We start from the raw sequence: 18299 nt of genomic DNA, 5'->3' as shown, positions 1-18299 counted from the left end.
TTGAGAACAAGCTGTAAGAACCCCAGGGTTGCAGAGAAATAATTTAATTATTGATTTCCTGAAACCCTAGGAGAGGAAAGAAATTTCTCTAAACGTTTCTTTAAACTTCTCTGAAGGCCAGAAATTTGAAATGGGCATTGTCAGTGCAAAGCAACACTTCTGCTGGTCTGGACTTATCAGGTGGTTTGATGAGGATGCCATTTCCAGACCAAGAAAGAAAGTCGTTCTTGATCCTGCCATCTTGGGTGAAGTTATTAGTTTTTGTTTCTTGTGAAGCGTGAATCGGCTTCTATCATTCTCCCCCAAAGATTTCAACTGCAGAAGTCCAAACTTGGGAGAAGTAGACATATCTACATTTCTCCCTTTCCCAATTAACCATACCCACTTTGGATTTCTGACCAATCACTTAATAGCTCTCAGACATTATACGGGACAAGAAGTTCGGCATAGATGACGCATCAAGAAGAAACAGCGAGAAAAAGAAGTCATCTTTTTTGGGAGAGAGAACAAATCTCCTGCAGAGTACATTCTTGCCTTAAAGGTTCTCCCATAAACTATTCCACTCATTTCAATCACAGAAACCCAAACAGGGACGTGTGCAAAGTGAGATTCAAACACCAGTATAGGTAGACCAGTTTCTAAAACTCTGCACTTTAATGAGTCACGTTCAAATTCTCTGTTTTCCCAAAACATGATGGGACTGGAATGGGCTGTGGTCGTATTTATTTATTGGTATCAAAGGGAAAAATGTCCCTTTCACCTTAAATCACCTTGTGATTTAAGGTGAAAACAACAAATGCCAATGTTCGCATACCTCAAAAAGAGACGGCATGCTTCGGATTATAACTTTTCCATACTTTCCATGGTTGGTTGCATGAGTGTTGATAAATGACAAAATATTAAAAAGAAGTAAATTATCGAACACAAACACTGTGTGGTATTTAATTGTATTGTTGCCTTACTACCTACCGGTGCAATGAATTAGGGAAAAAGCCTGTCAGGAATGTTTAAATGTTTCTTTACTTTTATCATTATTGCAGCAAATTTAAGAAATTGTTATAAAATTTTAGGTCCATATTACCTTTCCCTAGCGAAGAGATGCAAAAGAAGAAGACAAAATATTAGTGTGGCAAAAAATATCCAGGTTAGTGTGGAGAGGATCTTAAAAATAAAAAACAAGAAAAAAAAAAAACCTGAAGCTTTTCTGCCACCTTGCTCCCACTTTCTCGTTATTCCACCAGCAAAAAAAAAAAACCCATGTGAGAAACTGAAAACAAGGAGGGGAGTCTGTGCCTTCGCTCCAGCAGGCAAGCATAAAGCCACCTCTGTGGGAGACTCTTATGCACAGCTGATTTCAAATCTCACTTCTTTCAAAAACCCTCATGATGCATGTTCTGTCACTTTGGTACTGCAGTTCGGTCTTGTCCGCAACACATCTCACTTTTTTTTTGCGAGGCCACGTTTCATGGAACCACAGAAAGGTCGCGTCCCCCACCGAGAAACATCTGCAGTTTTTTTTTTGCACAGAAAGTGAAGCAATAATACATCCAAGTGTCTTTAAGACTTAGCCCAGACTTACAACGTGAAAGGGTTACATCACCACGGTGGACAATTTGCCTCCCTAAGTGCGTACAGGAAGTGGTTTTTTGTTTCCAGGCAACAGTAGTCTCTCAGAATTTGTGTTCTTTGGATTCGAGCCTCGGCGTCTCTTAATGATGTAATCTCTTCATGGTACAACTCTGGGTTCATGTTGCAGGAAAAAAAACAAAACAAAAAAACAAAAACAAAAAAAGAAACAATCAAATCCATTTATTACACATTTTCCATGTCACAAAATAGCACACTCCTTTTAACACAAGCGGCCTCAATGCGCGGCACAACAACTCTCAGCAAGTTGTCTCTGCTTTTTGCTCTGGTCCGTTCAGGATCAGGACGTAGGATCAGGACCGTCGCTTTTCACGACGAGTCCCGACCCGTGACGAGGCACAGCGCACCGCCGGAGAGAGGAGACGCAGAGAGAGAGAGTAAGAGACAGAGAAAAACACCCACCATCCATCCATCTCCTCCTCCTCCTCCTGCTGCTTCCTCTGTGCCTCCCACTCACTCCTCGCACACCGACTCGCTCAGGTCCACGGCACCACCTCTGGTGAGCCGCCGCATCTTGCTGAAGTCGTGGTCGGTCCTCAGGTAGGAGAGCGAGGGCCCCCCCTCGCTGTGGCTGGCCAGGTCCTGGGGCTGGGCCTGGGGCGGCAGGGCCCTCATCTCGCCGCCGCTGCGCCAGAACAGTGTGTATTGCTGCGGGTCGGACACTCCGAAGGTGGAGGCGCACAGCTGTGCCAGGGCCTGGCTGGTCTCGCCGGCTCTCCACTGCAACGTCCGCACGGCGCTCCGCTCCCCGTCCTGGAACAGTATCCGAACGCACCTCTGCAGGTGGGGCGGGGGGAGAAGGAGAGGAGAGATGGACGGATAGAGAAAGAGAGAGAGAGAGAAACACGAGTGAACGCGTTTTGTGCGTTGATGACAAACAGAGGTCAAGAGGCTTATGGAGTGAGGGCAAAAGAGGGGGAGGAGTGAGGGATGAGAACGGCGAAAGCTGCAGGAAACGAGACGAAATGAGGCTCACAAAAGAAACAGCCTCTAAAACAAAGCTCCTGCTTCCCACACACAGTCAGCCGGGTCGGAAAAGCTTTATATAAACTTCATCTTTCGCGGCGCTGCTCTTTTATCCGCCGCTAACTCGCGCACATTAATCCCACAGGAGCTCCATCCCAACTTTTCCCAAAGTTTCCCTCTGATCCACGCCGATCGAGGCAATCAAGCACGAAACTAAACAAGCTTCTGCATCGACAATTGCCACTCATCGGAAAGCACACTTTAGCCATTATATAATGTCCGATTCAGCCACCTACAGACGCCCTCACACCTCTCTGAACAGAGAACGCACACACATAAAAGACATGGCATATAATCCCCTCACCAAACAGCCCAGTGTCGAGGAACCAGAGCAAATCCTCTTTCTCCTGTTCCACAAACACGCCGACAATCCTGCAAACACTTCCAGCCACGAGAAAACACAACGCACAAGTGGCTCCAAAGACAACCCCCAAACAGAACCGAGAGAAAACACAGTCAGGAATCGACAGTCAACAGGTCTTCCCGTCAGCAAAACTCACAGAGTCACTGAGCTCCTCGCTGTCCGTGTGCATATTGTGTTTGCCTGCTTCGACGGGTAGATGCAGCTCGATAAATTTCATGTTATCTGACCGCCCACCTCTTCATAGCACTTGGCTCACTGATCCTCGCCTGTGTCAGTGGAAAATCTGGCTGCCGGGTGAGTTAGATGGGCTATTTGAAGCCAGGCGAAGCACCACGTGACGAGATGGAAACGTGGATGACAATGAATTCCTTTTTTTGTTTTTCCTTTTTCAATGGCTTCTGGCGGACCTGTTACACCGACAGGAAGAGGTGATAAAAGGGAGAGTAGGCAAAAAAATAATAATAAATGTAAGCAAGAGAGTGCTATCGCTTTAGGGGAAGTCCAGTTGTAAGCTGGTGGCTTCAGATCAAAGGGATTACCTCTGGAAAAAAAAAAATCTGAAAATCCTGTCTCACTTTTGAAAACCTTCAAGCATCCGTAAAAATAATTACAACTTGATAAAAAAAAATAAAAAAATTCCCGTCAAACGTGCGTGACTGCTTCGGCCTGGCTGCCAACGTCACAGATGTAGGACAATTAGATGATGCTGCCATCAGTGTAATTAATTACTGTTATGTCTGTGCCTTTGTGGATGGATTATCTTTTGGTGTTTTTCGTGACGTTGTCGTTTGACCATTTATAAGATGACAGAACAGATTTGAAATTGTATGTAATCTCTCCAGAAAGGATTCAGTTACAGCTGCCACTGAGTTTCTGCACTCCTCCTCATCCTCTTTCTTTTCTTAGAGAGTGACGGTTTCCTGGTTGGAGACACTGAAGGAACTACTGCTACCATTAACTTTCTCTGTTTTTCTGCTTCTGTCATAGAAAGTACAGAATAGAAGATGTTGCTTCCATCAAATTTGCATTCATTCTCTGTTTCCCTTTCCATAGAGAGCGACACCGGACTCGGTGCTTGTGTGATCAGATGTGTTTTTTTTTTTCTGGATGGAGTCAACGACGTCGTTGTTCCTATTAACTTTGCGTTGCTTTTTCAAAGAAAGTAGCCCAGGTTCTAAAAGTCAGTGAAGGTATTAACTTTGCTTTTTTATTTTCATGGAAAGTATTTAGCCGTGCTCTTGTTTCTGGGTGGAGTTGCTGACCTAGCTGTCGGTGGAACTTTATGCGCGTTCTTTCTCAGCTTTTCTGTTCATCTGCTGTGTTGAGCTTTACGGTTTGGGTTTGTTCATCGCCATTGAAAATAGTCATGGCTCAGCGACTCCATGATGAGCTATATTTATTCTTTATGGACTGAGTCACTAAAGAAAATCATTATTTTTTTTGTTTCCATGGCAAAGAAATCTCAGGCCAGTGCTTTGTGTGCTTTTTTTTCTGTCTCCTTGTCAATCATGGCAGACGGTGGCTCTCACTTAGCTTGGTTCTTCTGGAGGTTTTCTTCCTGTTTATTCAGAGTCTTTCCTTCCCACTGCCACCACATGCTTATCAATTGAAAGTTATCAATTCAACTCAATACGCTCCATCCATCCATCCATTTTCTGTGCACATTTGTGGGTGCCGATCTCCAGCTAACGTTCTGGGTGAGAGGCGGGGTCACCCTGGACAGGTCGCCAGTCTGTCGCAGGGCAACAGAGAGACAGACAAACAACCATGCACACACACACTCACACCTAGGGAGAACATAGAGAGCCCAATTAACCTGACAGTCATGTTTTTGGACTGTGGGAGGAAACCGGAGTACCCAGAGAGAACCCACACATGCACAGGGAGAACATGCAAACTCCATGCAGAAAAACCCGGGCCGGGAATCGAACCCAGAGCCTTCTTGCTGCAAGGCAACAGCTCTACCAACTGCACCACTGTGCAGCCCCCAATTTAATCTAAATTTGAACTTGATGGAAAGAATTGGATGCATTCTTTCCAATTCAATCAATCAATCAATCAATCAATCAATCAATCAATTTTAGGAGTTATTTGCTTATAAAACTGATGAAAGCTCAAACTAAGATATTTTCAGATGTTTTCTTAAATCAACTTAAAATCTGAAGAAGATATAAAAAAAAATTAGCAAGTGCAATTACTAGATGGAATAATTTGGAAACATGCCACATAGAAGAAACATGCATTAGAGAGAAACAAACCTAAACCGTACGGCTGGCGAAAAGTAAAAGTGTGTTATGCTACGACAGTGATAAGTGGCAGCAGGACAAACTGTGAAATGGAAGCATGTGCAGTGATAGTAGAACAAATCCCTCCACAGCAAACCCACTACAATGAACAGAGAGCCTGTGCCTACTTGGCTCTGCTGGGTCTCCTTTTGTTTCTGGGCCTCCAGGGTCCGTCTGCAGCTCCACTCCTTCAGAGCTTCCTGCACTTGTGGCGTCAGGCAGCCGGAGAACGGTTGATCCTGCTCCAGGCTCTGGATCAGACACAGGCTAGCATAGACGCTGGTCAGGTAGTACCCACCTGGAGGCAGAAAGAAAGAAAAAAAAAAAAACAGGTGGTGGGAGGAAAGAAACGTATTTAGTGTGTGTTGCTAGTAAAACAACGACTTTGACGATCGGCTACAACAGAGATATTTTTAGGCAACAGCTAAGTTATGACAGGGGTAATTATTCAGTAGCTAACGGTGCAGCAGCTGAAGCCAGAGATGTGTATGCACTGAATAAAAAGACACATCCACCTGTTTTTTCCTCAGTCTGAAGTCAAATCAGACTAAACTTCTCCTGTTTCAGGTTGATACGAATCACCAGAATTATTGTTTATTTACTAAGTATCACAATAATGAAAGAGAAGAGATTTATTTTTTAATGTCTTCAAAAGTCAGAGGTTTACATGCATCTCCTCGGTATTATTTAATAGCATTGCCTTGAACTGTTGACTTGGGTCAAACCTTTTTGGTAATGGTTCATTTCCCTCAGTTTTTTTTAAAATTATTATTATGGTTAGGTGATGTTTATTATTTCATTTATTTTTGCTTGGCCTCTGTTCTGGTTGTGTATTGTTGCTTATTCTCCGTGTTATTCTTGTGTATTTAAGCTCAGTTTATGCTTTTTGTGTCAATCAGTCTCAGTTGCTTAGCATTCTCCCTTCGCAGCTGTTCCACATTACCCTGATTAAGCTCCTCTTAACTCAGTGTCATTCTCTACTATGAGGTGAGAAAATACTTTTTTTCTTTCTTTTTAAATATGTTGGAAATTTAAAGCATTTCTGGTAGCGATTACCTCAGTCTATAAGCTCACTATGTCCCTATCCTCATGCTACCTGTGCTCCATACTGTGATGTCCTTGGCCACTTTCAGGAGTTTTTCCTTTTACTTATTTCCTTTATTTGAACTCTACATGAAGTGGCCTTCATCTGCATTTTTGCTCTCCTAATTCCCAAAACTTAACAAACGCAGCCTCATTTTCCTCAGTTTTAGATCGCTGTTCCTGATTCAGCTACTGCTAAGATACGAAACACATCCATGGAGGAGTTCAAGGCGAAAATCACAGCTGACCAAAAACAAAATAAAAGTCCATCTCACATTTGAAAAAAAAACCCAAAAAAAAACATCTTGATGATCTCCAAACAAGAGAAAAGTCGAATTTTTTAGGAACCTTTTGGAAGTTTTATGCCAGATGTAACAGTGTGCGTCCTGTTACATCTGGCATAAAACTGACACAATAAGAAACTTAACATCAAGCATCTCCGTGTGACGATACGAAACAAACACAACAAACTTACAAATCGTGACATCTTTGTTAGCATCTTTGCTTGGGTTAGGGTCGTACCTTCTCCACCGAGCCACGAGGGCTCCAGCAGCTCCATCATGTACTCCACCTCCACCAGCAGGTGAGGCCTGTTACATTCAACTATCACATAGGACAGAGCAGGGAGGAAATCATCCCAGCTGACGTCCTGTCCTGTAAAACAAGGACAAAAGAAAAACAAAAAAAAAAAGATGTTTACTATTTCAAGTGAGATAATTACACAGTGTGTTTAAATTATGTCTGGAATACAAGATTTTTATCAAACACAGCAACACTGTCATGTCACACAATAGTGCTACCTGGTTGGGACATATCTGGTGAATTTGGTGTCGTGAAGAAATGGATAAAAATCAGAATTTTGACATTAAAAACAAACATGTGCTACAATTCGCAAGGCTTCGCAGTGAACTCGTCGGACGTGTGGCAGCCCCACCGTGTAACGTCCCCATCGCCTTGTGGACGAACTTGCACACTTGGAGCAGCAAGAGCACTTTGTCGATGGGCGAGTGGGTCCGCTGCATCAGGATCAGCTTCTGCTTCACCCTCTCCACCTCTCGGGCGTCCGGGACCCCCGTACGCACGCCGAGCCGCTCCATGGCGCCGTTCCCTTTCAGGCGGAGCAGGTTCTGCGTGAGGCACTGGGTGGAGCCGTCGCGACTGTGGAAAGAGGTCAGGGCTTTCTCGAGGTGGCACTTCAAAGGCCTGAGGATGCAGGAGAACATAGCCCGCTCCAACGCCAGGTCTGCAAAAAGAGAAAACGAGGAGGAAGGAAGCTGACAATTGATTTGGCGTTGTCGTCTGAGCGGTTTATTTTGATAGAAAAAACACACAGGAACAGGCGATATGCCCAGAGGGATGCATTGACCAGTGATGGTAATTAATAGATTATCAGCCATAATAATAATAAAGAAAAACAAACATGTTTTGACAATACAAAATAAATAATTTATCATTTGTAAGAGCAGTCAACGACTGAAAAAGATTTCGGTTTATTTTTGTACTGAGGTACTTATCCATGCAATCAGGATTTTGTCAATTACATTTAGGTCGCCTTAAAGTCTTCCAGTGTTGCAGCATACGGGTTATTTCCATTTTTACAAATTTTTCAATTAAGTGCATAACACACACACACACACACACACACACACAATGTAACTGGCTACAGATGTTAAGCTTTTATCCATTTTCTAATTTTACTTCCTCTTTTTGGTGTGTTTGTAATCTTAATTGACAGTCACATACAAGTACATGAAGTTTCTAAAGTGAGATTAGGAACTGAATATAAAGAGGCGATCAGCCACACAAAGCTACAACAACTGAATACATTAATTCAAGCACTTTTTTCAGAAGCAAAATCGTTGCTTTAATTGGCAAAGGCGTCTAAAATAGGTCATTAGTTTAAATACTCTCCAACCTGAAATGCTGCGCCAAAAAGGGCAACTAATGCACAGTTAATAAATATGCAGCAAATAATAAAAAAACAACATGTTTTTACCTTAATAGTATAGTTATAATGTTGTTAGAATAGTAAACACCACAAATATGCTTCTAAGCTAACCAGTCCCTAACTTATTGTTTTATTTGTTAGCTAACTGACTGCGTGGCGCTAAGCTATTCCTGTTCTCATTTTAAATTCATCCCAGTCAAAATCTGATGATCCTGAAAAATAATTCATACGGTGTGCAACTTTTCACCACTTTAAGGATGTACTTACTTTTCCTACAAGCTCACAGTGTTGTGTTTTTACTTCAGTGAGAGGAACTAGCTTCACGGCGTAGCTTCGTTTGCTAACATGAATTCTGTTGGCTAACAACGCTGGGTTACACAATAAATAGTTTTGGAAGTTGTCTGTTTTTTCTACTGAATTAGGACTATTTTTGCACCGCTGAATCCAAATCTGGCATTTATTTTTCTCAGTCAGGTCAGGTTTTTATTCTAATTTGATTCAGAGAGATCCGATCTTCTGACAAATTGATGACATTTTTGTGACATTATCAGTTCATTTCCGTTAATATTTCTCATACAAAAAAAAAGAAAAATGTTTTCTGACAGAGTGTATTAGTTAAATGTTACAAACGTGGATTTCTGTAAATTTAATAATAAACACTGATAAGGTAAAGTACATGTGAATTGAACATTACGTCTTCCTTCTGCAAAATTCTCCGTCTCTTTTCTGTCCTGATGGAATCTCTCCTCCTGCTCATCAATCATTGATCCCAGATTATCAGGAGACCGATCAGAACAAGTCCTGCATTTTGATGCTGAATGTTGCATCCATAGTTCAGAAATTTGACCTGATTGAACAAAACCAATGTGACTTTGGGATTCAGCACATCAAAATTACCCTAAAACAATTGAAAACCCCCAGACAATTATTTATTTTTTTTAGATGTTGACCAGTGTTATAATCACTCCAAAAAGCCTTAACTTGCTCTTTAACTATTTTGTACATCTTCATCAGGAATGCCAGTAACATTTGATTTCCACCTCGGGGTCTAATTCTCTCTCAAATATTTCACATTTGCCACACTGTAGCTTTGAAGACAAATTAGTTTACTTTTGTTTTTGTTTTGTCAGAGAGACAGCCCGTGTGTCCGTAAAAGTAATGTTGTTGTTTTCGGCCTGGCAACAGTAATTAATAATATCCAGCCTCGTGTCCGTGCACATGCGCGCTCTCGCACGCACGTGGAGACCCTCTCAGCGTAGTCAGTGGGCAGTCCTGACTCAATATTTTCCACTTCTCATCAATCTCTTCCTCCCCCTCCATCATGTTTCCCTCCTGTACAATCCCACACATCTCTCCTCCATCCACCTTACTACACTAACCCTGTCCCTGTGATCAATCACTCCTCTTCCTCGCTCCTCCCTCCGACACGTTACATGTAACGCGATTACTGCTCCGTTACAGACAGCTTTGGCAGAAAGGTGAGTAGATTTTTTTTTTTTTTTTAAAGCTGTTACTCACAGACCTGTAACTGATTACACTTTCCAAGTAACCTGTCTATTTCTACGTCTCCCACCCACCCTCCAGCGAATCGTGCAGCTTTTCAAGTGAGCGTGGGACTCTGATATCTTTTTATGATAAACGAGGGGGAAGAGGGAAAAAAAAATGCAAATGCCTCCCACCGACGCAATGAGAGATAAATCAGAATCGCAGCGCAGAAAGGAAAGAAGGAAGGAAAGGAGGAAGGATGAGAGGATGGGCAACCATCAGTCTCATTACACACCAAAAAACACCTGTGAGGCACGCACAAAGAAGCCCAAAAAAAGGGAAAAATCCTACGCACAGTGCTGTGTCAACAGAACCAACCACTTTCCTCCTGTAACGTCTTTGAACGGGAAGCTTGTGCGCATCAGGCAGGGCTATCCCGACGCCGCTTGTTAAATATCAGAGACAACACGACCACCCCCTCCAACCAGCACTTTACTACTACACAGCCTGCTCTGTGCTGACAGCTTCTTTCTCCCACCACGTCTGCTTCCATAAAACCTCTGACTCCAGCTGGCCTTAATGCTTCCTCTTTTTTCAGCATTTTTCTTTCCGATACTTTGTCTTGTTAATTGACTCCTTCCAGATATATTTTTTTTAGCTGAGATGGATGAATTCAACTGTTTTAACACTAAATTAAAACAATGATGCCTCAATCCTCATCATTAGGATTTTCAAATACTGTAAAAAAAAATCCAAGTACAGACAAATCAGGGTTTCCCCCAGTGTTTTACAAGCCTGGCGGGCCACCACGCTTTTCTTGTGCCCCCACCAGGCTGAGCCTTGCTTGTTTTTTAAATGTTTGCATTTTTTAAGACTGTGTTCAGGTGTTAATCTTCCAGTCATTCAATAACATAATTATCAAGAGATATTTTAAAAATTCCTGTCAACTTTCAACATTTCTTTTAACTGGAAAACACAAAGTGCCACAGGATGAATGACTGCAATTGTTCTGGAGGAAACCTTGCAAATAACACTTAATTTAAAAGGACGGCAGTCCTTTTAAATTACACCCTTATAATATCATATATGGCTGGTTATTTTCTTTATTGAATAAAAAATATATAACTTGTACAATAACACAGGATATTAAAAAATAATTCAGCAAAAGACCGTTTTAAAATCAATATGTCCGATTGGGGAAAGCTCTGATTTACTCATTTGTTTTCCATAAAGAGCCTTAAGAAACAGAAACTGTTTGACTGTGTGAGTGACGTTACACAGCTCTGCAGTTAAAAAGGATCTCATCATTATTTCCAATCAAAGACGCTTACGAAATTTCCACTCTACTCTTTATTCCGACATCTCAATATGATAAGATACAGATGACATTTTTTCTTCAAAGTGGGACAGACCAGAGAACGTGCACACAAGGAAGAAAAATTTAGAAAATTTGCAGAAACAGGACAAGAAACAACCCCTAACTGAATAAAAAAACCCAAGGAAACCAATAGAAAGACATTAATAAAGAAGAGGTAATTGAGAGATAGATACCTAAGAATAGTACTGACCATTAAATTGACTTATTTGAACCGCTACTCCTTGTGGCTTCAACTTAAGGATCAACAGGAAGAGCAAAAGGAAGGGTAGGAATATGAGTAGCAGTGGAAACTGAGTTTTTTTTCCACATAATAAAATGAAATCATCATTTCAGTGATTATCGCGGGAATGTAAAACACTTGAAAATGACGTTCAAGAGGAATCCCTGGTCCTTTTTGTACTTTAAGGTGCCTGAATTACATTAAACTGTGCCAACAAAATGATGTGTACAAACCCGTCGAACAAAGCGTTTGGACCAGTCTGGAGCGTTTCTTACCTTTCTCGTTTTCTGGCACTAGGGTTTCAATGGGAGGCTCCAGTTCTCTGCTGTCCAGCAAGCAACACTTCGCCTGCGACAGGAAGAGGCGCAGACTTTGCAGAAGCTGCACCGAAGTTACACCGAGAGACGGCGACGCGGAGCTCAGCAAACTTTTCAGCACCTTCCTCTGTTCCTGGAGGAAGTCCTGAACCATGCCCCCGAACACCGAGCGCCTGTCTCGGGCCAGCTCCTCCACCAGCCGGGTCAGGCGCTTGTCGGGCGCGAAAAAGCACACGAAAGCTTCGCTCATGCGATGCATCCCGCCGCGGCCTCGGGAGCGGACGAGCGGCGGGCGGTGGAAGGTGTTTGTCTGGATTTGGGCCATGCTTTCGGGTTCTGAATCGGAGTCGTGTTCGTCGTCCATGCTGCTGAAGGAGCTGCAGCTGTCAAGTTCAGCCAGGGACGGAGCCGGACGGCGCTCCAAGCCCAGAACCGTTCCCTCGATTCCTGCCTCTTGCTGGAACTTGGGTGTCTCGTCAGCAGCAGCAGCAGCAGCAGCAGATGTCTTGAACAAGAGAGGAGTCAGTGGATTTTTTATTTTATTTTAAAGTGTGTAGAAACTTTGAAGTTCAACCTCAGGACTGACCTGTGGCACATATATGGCCATCATGTCGTCTTCCTCTGCTGAGCCCGGCGACACTGCGGGGGTTCTCCTCAGGACACCGGCCCCTGCGTGAACTCGTCTCTGTGGATTTGGGCTGGCTTTCTGCAGCCCCTCCGATCCTCCGGGCTGCTCCAGTGACGGGGGCGGCGAGAAGGAGCCGACCCCTTCGAGGGACAGATTCATGGAGGACTCCGAGAGCCGGAGACGCATGCTGCGCTTGAAGCGGTGCCGCTTGTTGGAGGCGCTGTGGTTCGTGTGCTGTGACTGCTGCAGTTTGGAAAGATTAGATTCAAAGCAAGACGACATAAATTTCAATTTGTAGTCGTAGTAGAAATCTTTTTTCTTGTTGTTGTTTTTTCCAGGTTTGTGACTGACCTTGCAAACCTCCAGCTGAAGAAACAGGGGGTTGATGAAGCAGACCTTGCCTTGTTTGCCTCGCATGAACAGGGAACATCGGTCTTGAGTTCCCGCCATTTGGGCATTGGCGCCGCTGGTGGATGCAATGGACCCCAGAGGGCCATTTTGGATGTCTACAGCACTTGGTGCACTCCAGAAATCTAACGGGAAACAATCCAAGAAGTTCACATTTAAGAAATCGGGTAGATAGAAACTAATGAAGCGCTAACAATGCATATCAGGCTGAAATTCAACTCTATAACCAGTTATACAAGCTAGACTGTTGCTCTGTCATTAATGCTTTATGGTGTGGATGCTGCTACTGAGTAAAGAAGCAAATGTCAGGAAACACAGACACGTAAGAAGCTAAATGAACACCGTGTCTCCTATATCAAGTTACGATTTATCCGAGATGTTTTGCCTTTTAGAAATTCTCACAATTAATGAAACTACAATCTAATCTTTGTCATGAAATAAATACAAATATTGCTGTTTTTGTAATGCCAGCCAAAAACGATCAACTGCTCTTTCACACACCCAGTGTGACGTTGCCTCTGGTCCTAGAATAATAATAAAAGACCTCTCAAGCTGGTAAGGCTACAAAAAGATTGGCGTTCTCATATATTCTTATGTTATAGTTCTTAAAAGAAAATCAGACTCAGGTCAAATCAGTAATTGAAGATTGGAATACAACTTCAAAATTCTGATTAGTTTACTGAAATCTTTCTCCACAATCCTTAAAAAGAAGGACATTCAGATTTCCCAGTGCTCATTTCTGGTTTTACAACCCAGAACGATGGTTTTCTAAGTTCTTGAACATAACTTAGAGAATCTATTGCTACATATTTGAATTCAATGCTTCAATTGGAAATTAGTCAGCATTAAATCAACAGCAACACACAGCTGAATATCTGCTCCTTATGTTCATTACCTGGTGTTTATGCAAAATCAGTTTGGATTTAGGCTTCAGCTAGTCAGCCAATCAGCTTTTCTCATCTTAAAATTTTAATTAAATCCCGAAAAGAACACATTGCTCAAAACTGGTTCAAAGCAGTCTGGTATTTCTATGTTTAACTTCAGTCTTATCTGAAGTTTTGCTCATATTAAAAAGGAATATCCAACTAAGCAGCATTATATAGTCTGATATACAAACACAAACTCGCCGACAGGCTCCTTTTAAAAACGTTCTCATGCTTTGATCAAATCCAGGACGGAAAAACTGAAACAGAAATCATTTCCACATGAGCAGACTACACTACTCCAGAATCTGCTTATCACTTTCGGCCATCATGAAGTCGCACCTCGCTCTTTGCTGCTGCAGCACAACAGCACATGTTCCTGTGTTAAAATAGATTCAGACTGGCAGTCACTTCTTCACACAGTTGACTTTCTCACAACTGATACGCAGACATTCTTCACTCTGTTAGTCGTAGTGACAAGGGGAATCTGTCAGATTTAGCCAGTGAGCCGTGAAAACAAACAGTAGCACGGAAAGTGCAGCTTGTCTTTGATTTATAGATGAGGAATGCGCGACTCGTTATTTTCCATTACATATAATTCTTGTAGACGTAGAAGAGCGTATTACATGTTTTACCCCAATTCTACTTCTAAATGCAATTCCAAACGTAGACATTTTTGATGCATTTTTCATGTGTGAATTAGTGATAGGTTTACCCTGCCCCATGTGTGAGATGGCTTCCAGCTGCCGGTGTGTTGTGGCTTTGGCGATGGCCTCTGGTAGCTGAAGAGGGAACGGCAGTACATCTCTGGAGAAACAAAAAGTAGAAATCGAATGAAAACAATGTGTAATATAAACGGGAAAGGCGATTTTCAAATGATTGAGATCAGAGTTTACAATTTTGTCTGCCAAAGATCCCAGAAATCTCAGTGTTACCAACGCACAGGATTAGGCAGAACTGCCTGGAAATATGTTACTAGCAAAACTGTCAATGAGTCTGGTCACCTTTGTAGAAGAAGTGCAACATTTCTCTGTGGAATATGCATTTCAATGATGTCATCATTACGCAGTGTGTGATGAATAAATTGAGGTGGTTCTTCAGCTGTTTTTTGATCAAACTTATGGAGTAATATGTGCATTTTATTCTGATTCTCCTGACATTTTAATGACAGCATCAACAGAGGCCTATGAAAACATAGAGCAAGTTAAGCTAGCGCTTCAGTAAACTACTCCAAAAGAAAACATTGTCAGCAGGAGCAGGACAAGAGTTTATTGAAGACAGCTGGTGTTCAGTCAGGGTTAAGTGAAATATAGTCCAAGGAACGAAGGGTAAAGCTACCAGTGTTTTTATTGATGTCTTGTCAGAACATTATTGTAGCTTTTTTAACCAAGCTAACCCTCTGTTGGAGCAGCTTAGTGCAGAAACTCTGTTTAGGACAAAATATCTGATCCTGTCTAGAAAAATACCAAATCTTAAATTAGTGAAGAAGAAAAGACTAAAGGAATTTGATAAAGCTTCTCTGAGAAGATATGATATGTCTAGCTAACGCAGCTCAGAATGATCTGCTAGCTTGTAGCGCTGATGCTAACGGGCTGAATGTTACGGATGGGAGCAGCATTTAGTAATGCTTGATTAATGCGAACAGCAGTGTAATTAAAATGGAGCATTTCTGAGAGCAGCCTTCATTGATAATTACTACTAGAGAGCGCTAACATTTAAACTTAAAGCCAGAAAATATTTAAGTTGACTTGAGACATCCTGGTCAGAAGAGAAGACAAACAGCTGAACATCCAACCACAATCTGTCGTGTCCCCATGCCAGATATTTTTTTTACTGAATTTCTGCCATTTGGTCTTTTATCTCCCAACGGGGAGTGAGAAATTAAATAAAAATAGGCTTCACACTTGAGTGCAACGCAACATTTTTACTCAAGTGCAGTTGCTGTAAAAATAAAATAAATGCATTTAATTATTAGCTTTACATTTTTTTCAAATTATTATCATTGCTTGTTGCCTGTTGACACAATACCGGATCGTCCCTTCAGTTTAATCTTCATTTTGTTCTGAAATCATTCTTAACTCTGAACGAAGTGGATTGTTAAAAAGGAAAATAACAGTAATCTAAAAAAAAAAAAATAATTTTCTGGGAGCTTGATAAAAAATAATTTGTAAACAATACTAAGAGTAGCCAAAGTAGCCTGATTGTCACTATTCTGCAGGATACATGTGGATATTGCAACCTCGACAAGAAAATACCAAATGAAAATATTCCGGGGCAGAGTTGTCTGCATGCTGGCATCTGCACTGTGAATCTTTTCTTTTTTTTTTTTTTTTGTATGAAATATTACCTGCTGATACAGTAGAAGGCCACCAGACGACACAAGTCCGGAAAGCTGAGTGCTGAGCTCTCCAAGGCGAACGCTGCTCACAGAACAGAAAGAGATTGACTGACAGCAGTGAAAGACTAGTTTGTTTCAGGAGGAGCTGTCAAAAATAATATGAAGCAGCCATGACACCTCCTGCAGAGACGAGTCATGCAGGACTGCTAACTTTGTAGATTTGTCGGACTGCTGTTCTCAGGATGCTTCAAACTGTCCAACTGACTGACTCTCTGAGGCTGCCTATAGTCCAAGTTTTTTTTTTTTTTTTAAAAAGGGAGAAATGCTAATGTGTTATTTTTGTTAGAAAATTGTAAACATATCCTAAACCTACTCAACTGTCTCCAGTGAAGAGAGATGCCTTGTTTTTCCTTCGCCAGAAATGAGCTGGCGTCGGCTGAGAGGACTTGGAAAGCTTTTCTGACAAACCTGGCGCCATCTGAAGCAGGAGTCACAAACTCCAGTCCTGCAACATTTCGCTCTGTCTTTGCGTTAGCAAGGCTGAATCTCATAATTAGGGTTGAAAAATGTAATTGCATTCAGCCATTTGATTCAGTTGTGTTGGACCAGGAACATTCCTAAAAGTTGCAGGACACAGGACGTCGGGGATTGGAGTTTGAAACCCCTGATTTCGTGGGAATTAAGGCTTTTCAGTGTGGTATAAGATTTATTGCCCATAAAGGCATGTTAATTAAAACACAAGACCAAACACAAACGTCTTGAATTATGCACTGAAGTTTGTTTTTAGTGTTTTCTTGGATTTAATAGCTTCCCATAGATACAGAAATTGAGTTTTCATCATATTGACTACTTATTGCCATCATTATTTAAAAACTAGAAAACCTATTCACTTTTCACAACTTTAAACTGCTGATTTTCAAACTTCCTGCAATCAAATAGCTGTGCTGCAGTGCTAATGCTAGGCTATACATGAGCAGAACGAAGAGGTGCTGCTTTTTTCTATCACTGTTCACCTCTGTCTGACTGTTAGAAGTAAAAATATTTCTTTTTGAACTTTAGCTCTTGAAAAATATTAAATGTTTTTTTTGTTCCTGTTGCTTATCAAGCTGCAATACCCTCCGGCTACCACTAGGGTCGCCGCATTCATTGATCACAAAGTCAATGTTGTTTTGTGTCAAAAGACTTAATCGTTTTTGTGCTGAGGGACTCAAGCTAACTACTCTTGGCTAAAAACTGAATTTTGACTTTGTATTTTCAGTCTCGTAAAAAACTTAAAATTGAACCGGCACTTGCATCCGTGTAACTTTGTGTAGACATCAGCGGCTTGTCTTCATACTCACTGGAGTCCTCCTCACAGATGAAGCACTCCTTGACAGAGGAGGCACTCCGGTCGGCTGCCACTCTCAAACACAGCACCTTCCTCTGGCTGGAGCTGCACTTCCGCACCAAAAAGGTCTGAAAGCACCGACAACCGTCCAGGACACAAGTGTAAAACAGATTTAGTTTAAACTTTTGACAAGGCACATAAGCAGAAGTGTTTGGTAACAGCTGACGTTTGATTAAATCCTGCCAAAATTGGCTGCCAAATTTTATTTAAAACGGCATTGCCAGCCTTTTTACTTCAATACGCAGGGCCAAGTCGGGGAAATAGCTCCCAACTTGCCTTGACTACTAATAATTCCAGTTTCTATCAGGTAGCGTTCACCAGGAGCATTTGTTGTACTTTTGACAACAATAAGAGGCAACATGGCAGCTGTCATTGTAAAGAATTGGTCCAGAAATGATAAATGTGTTATTAAGGTGAATATTTACCCCAACGGGCTCTCTGAGCAGCACATACAGGGCGGAGTCTTGGTTGAGCGACAGCTGCAGCCACACGGGGTGAGTGAGCAGCAGGCGATCCAGGACGCTGAAGGCCCGCTGCGAGCCTGTCTGGGTGCTGTCCTCCTCCTGCATCTACAAGGAACATCAGACAAGTCCAAAAACGTGAATACGTTGATTTAGACTTCAAATAATAATACAAGTTTTCCCACCAAAATGTGTCTGGAAGTTCCTTTGCTTTTATTCAGGTTTTGCTCGTTCTCTACCTCTACTTCGGACTTTTTCTTCACTCCTGAAAGCAGCACACAGTAGCCAGTTTTTCAAAATAAATTACATTTTAATGCGTCATGGTATTTAATCACTAATCATGGTTTATATAAATGTACAAATATAGGCTATGTTTTAACATATAAAAAGAAAACGTCATT

At 41.9% G+C, this 18299-nt stretch overlaps 1 protein-coding gene across 1 annotated transcript; it reads right to left on the bottom strand.

Annotated features, from left to right (window-relative positions):
• Positions 1 to 1794: 1794 nt before the first annotated feature.
• On the bottom strand, positions 1795 to 18082 carry rin1b (Ras and Rab interactor 1b). The gene is made up of 11 exons (XM_014986713.2): positions 17863 to 18082; positions 17391 to 17505; positions 16060 to 16132; positions 14428 to 14519; positions 12733 to 12914; positions 12340 to 12624; positions 11712 to 12258; positions 7340 to 7648; positions 6928 to 7059; positions 5451 to 5620; positions 1795 to 2424 (listed from the first exon to the last, which is right to left on the bottom strand). Exons 1-11 carry the CDS (start codon positions 18004 to 18006, stop codon positions 2101 to 2103), a joined length of 2373 nt encoding a protein of 790 aa, XP_014842199.2. The 5' UTR covers positions 18007 to 18082; the 3' UTR covers positions 1795 to 2100.
• Positions 18083 to 18299: the final 217 nt, after the last annotated feature.

This window comes from Poecilia mexicana, unplaced genomic scaffold (assembly GCF_051168715.1).
Source record: "Poecilia mexicana isolate PSO_F unplaced genomic scaffold, ASM5116871v1 scaffold_18, whole genome shotgun sequence".
Classification (NCBI taxonomy): Eukaryota; Metazoa; Chordata; class Actinopteri; order Cyprinodontiformes; family Poeciliidae; genus Poecilia; species Poecilia mexicana.
This window is presented reverse-complemented; position numbering and strand designations above follow the sequence as displayed.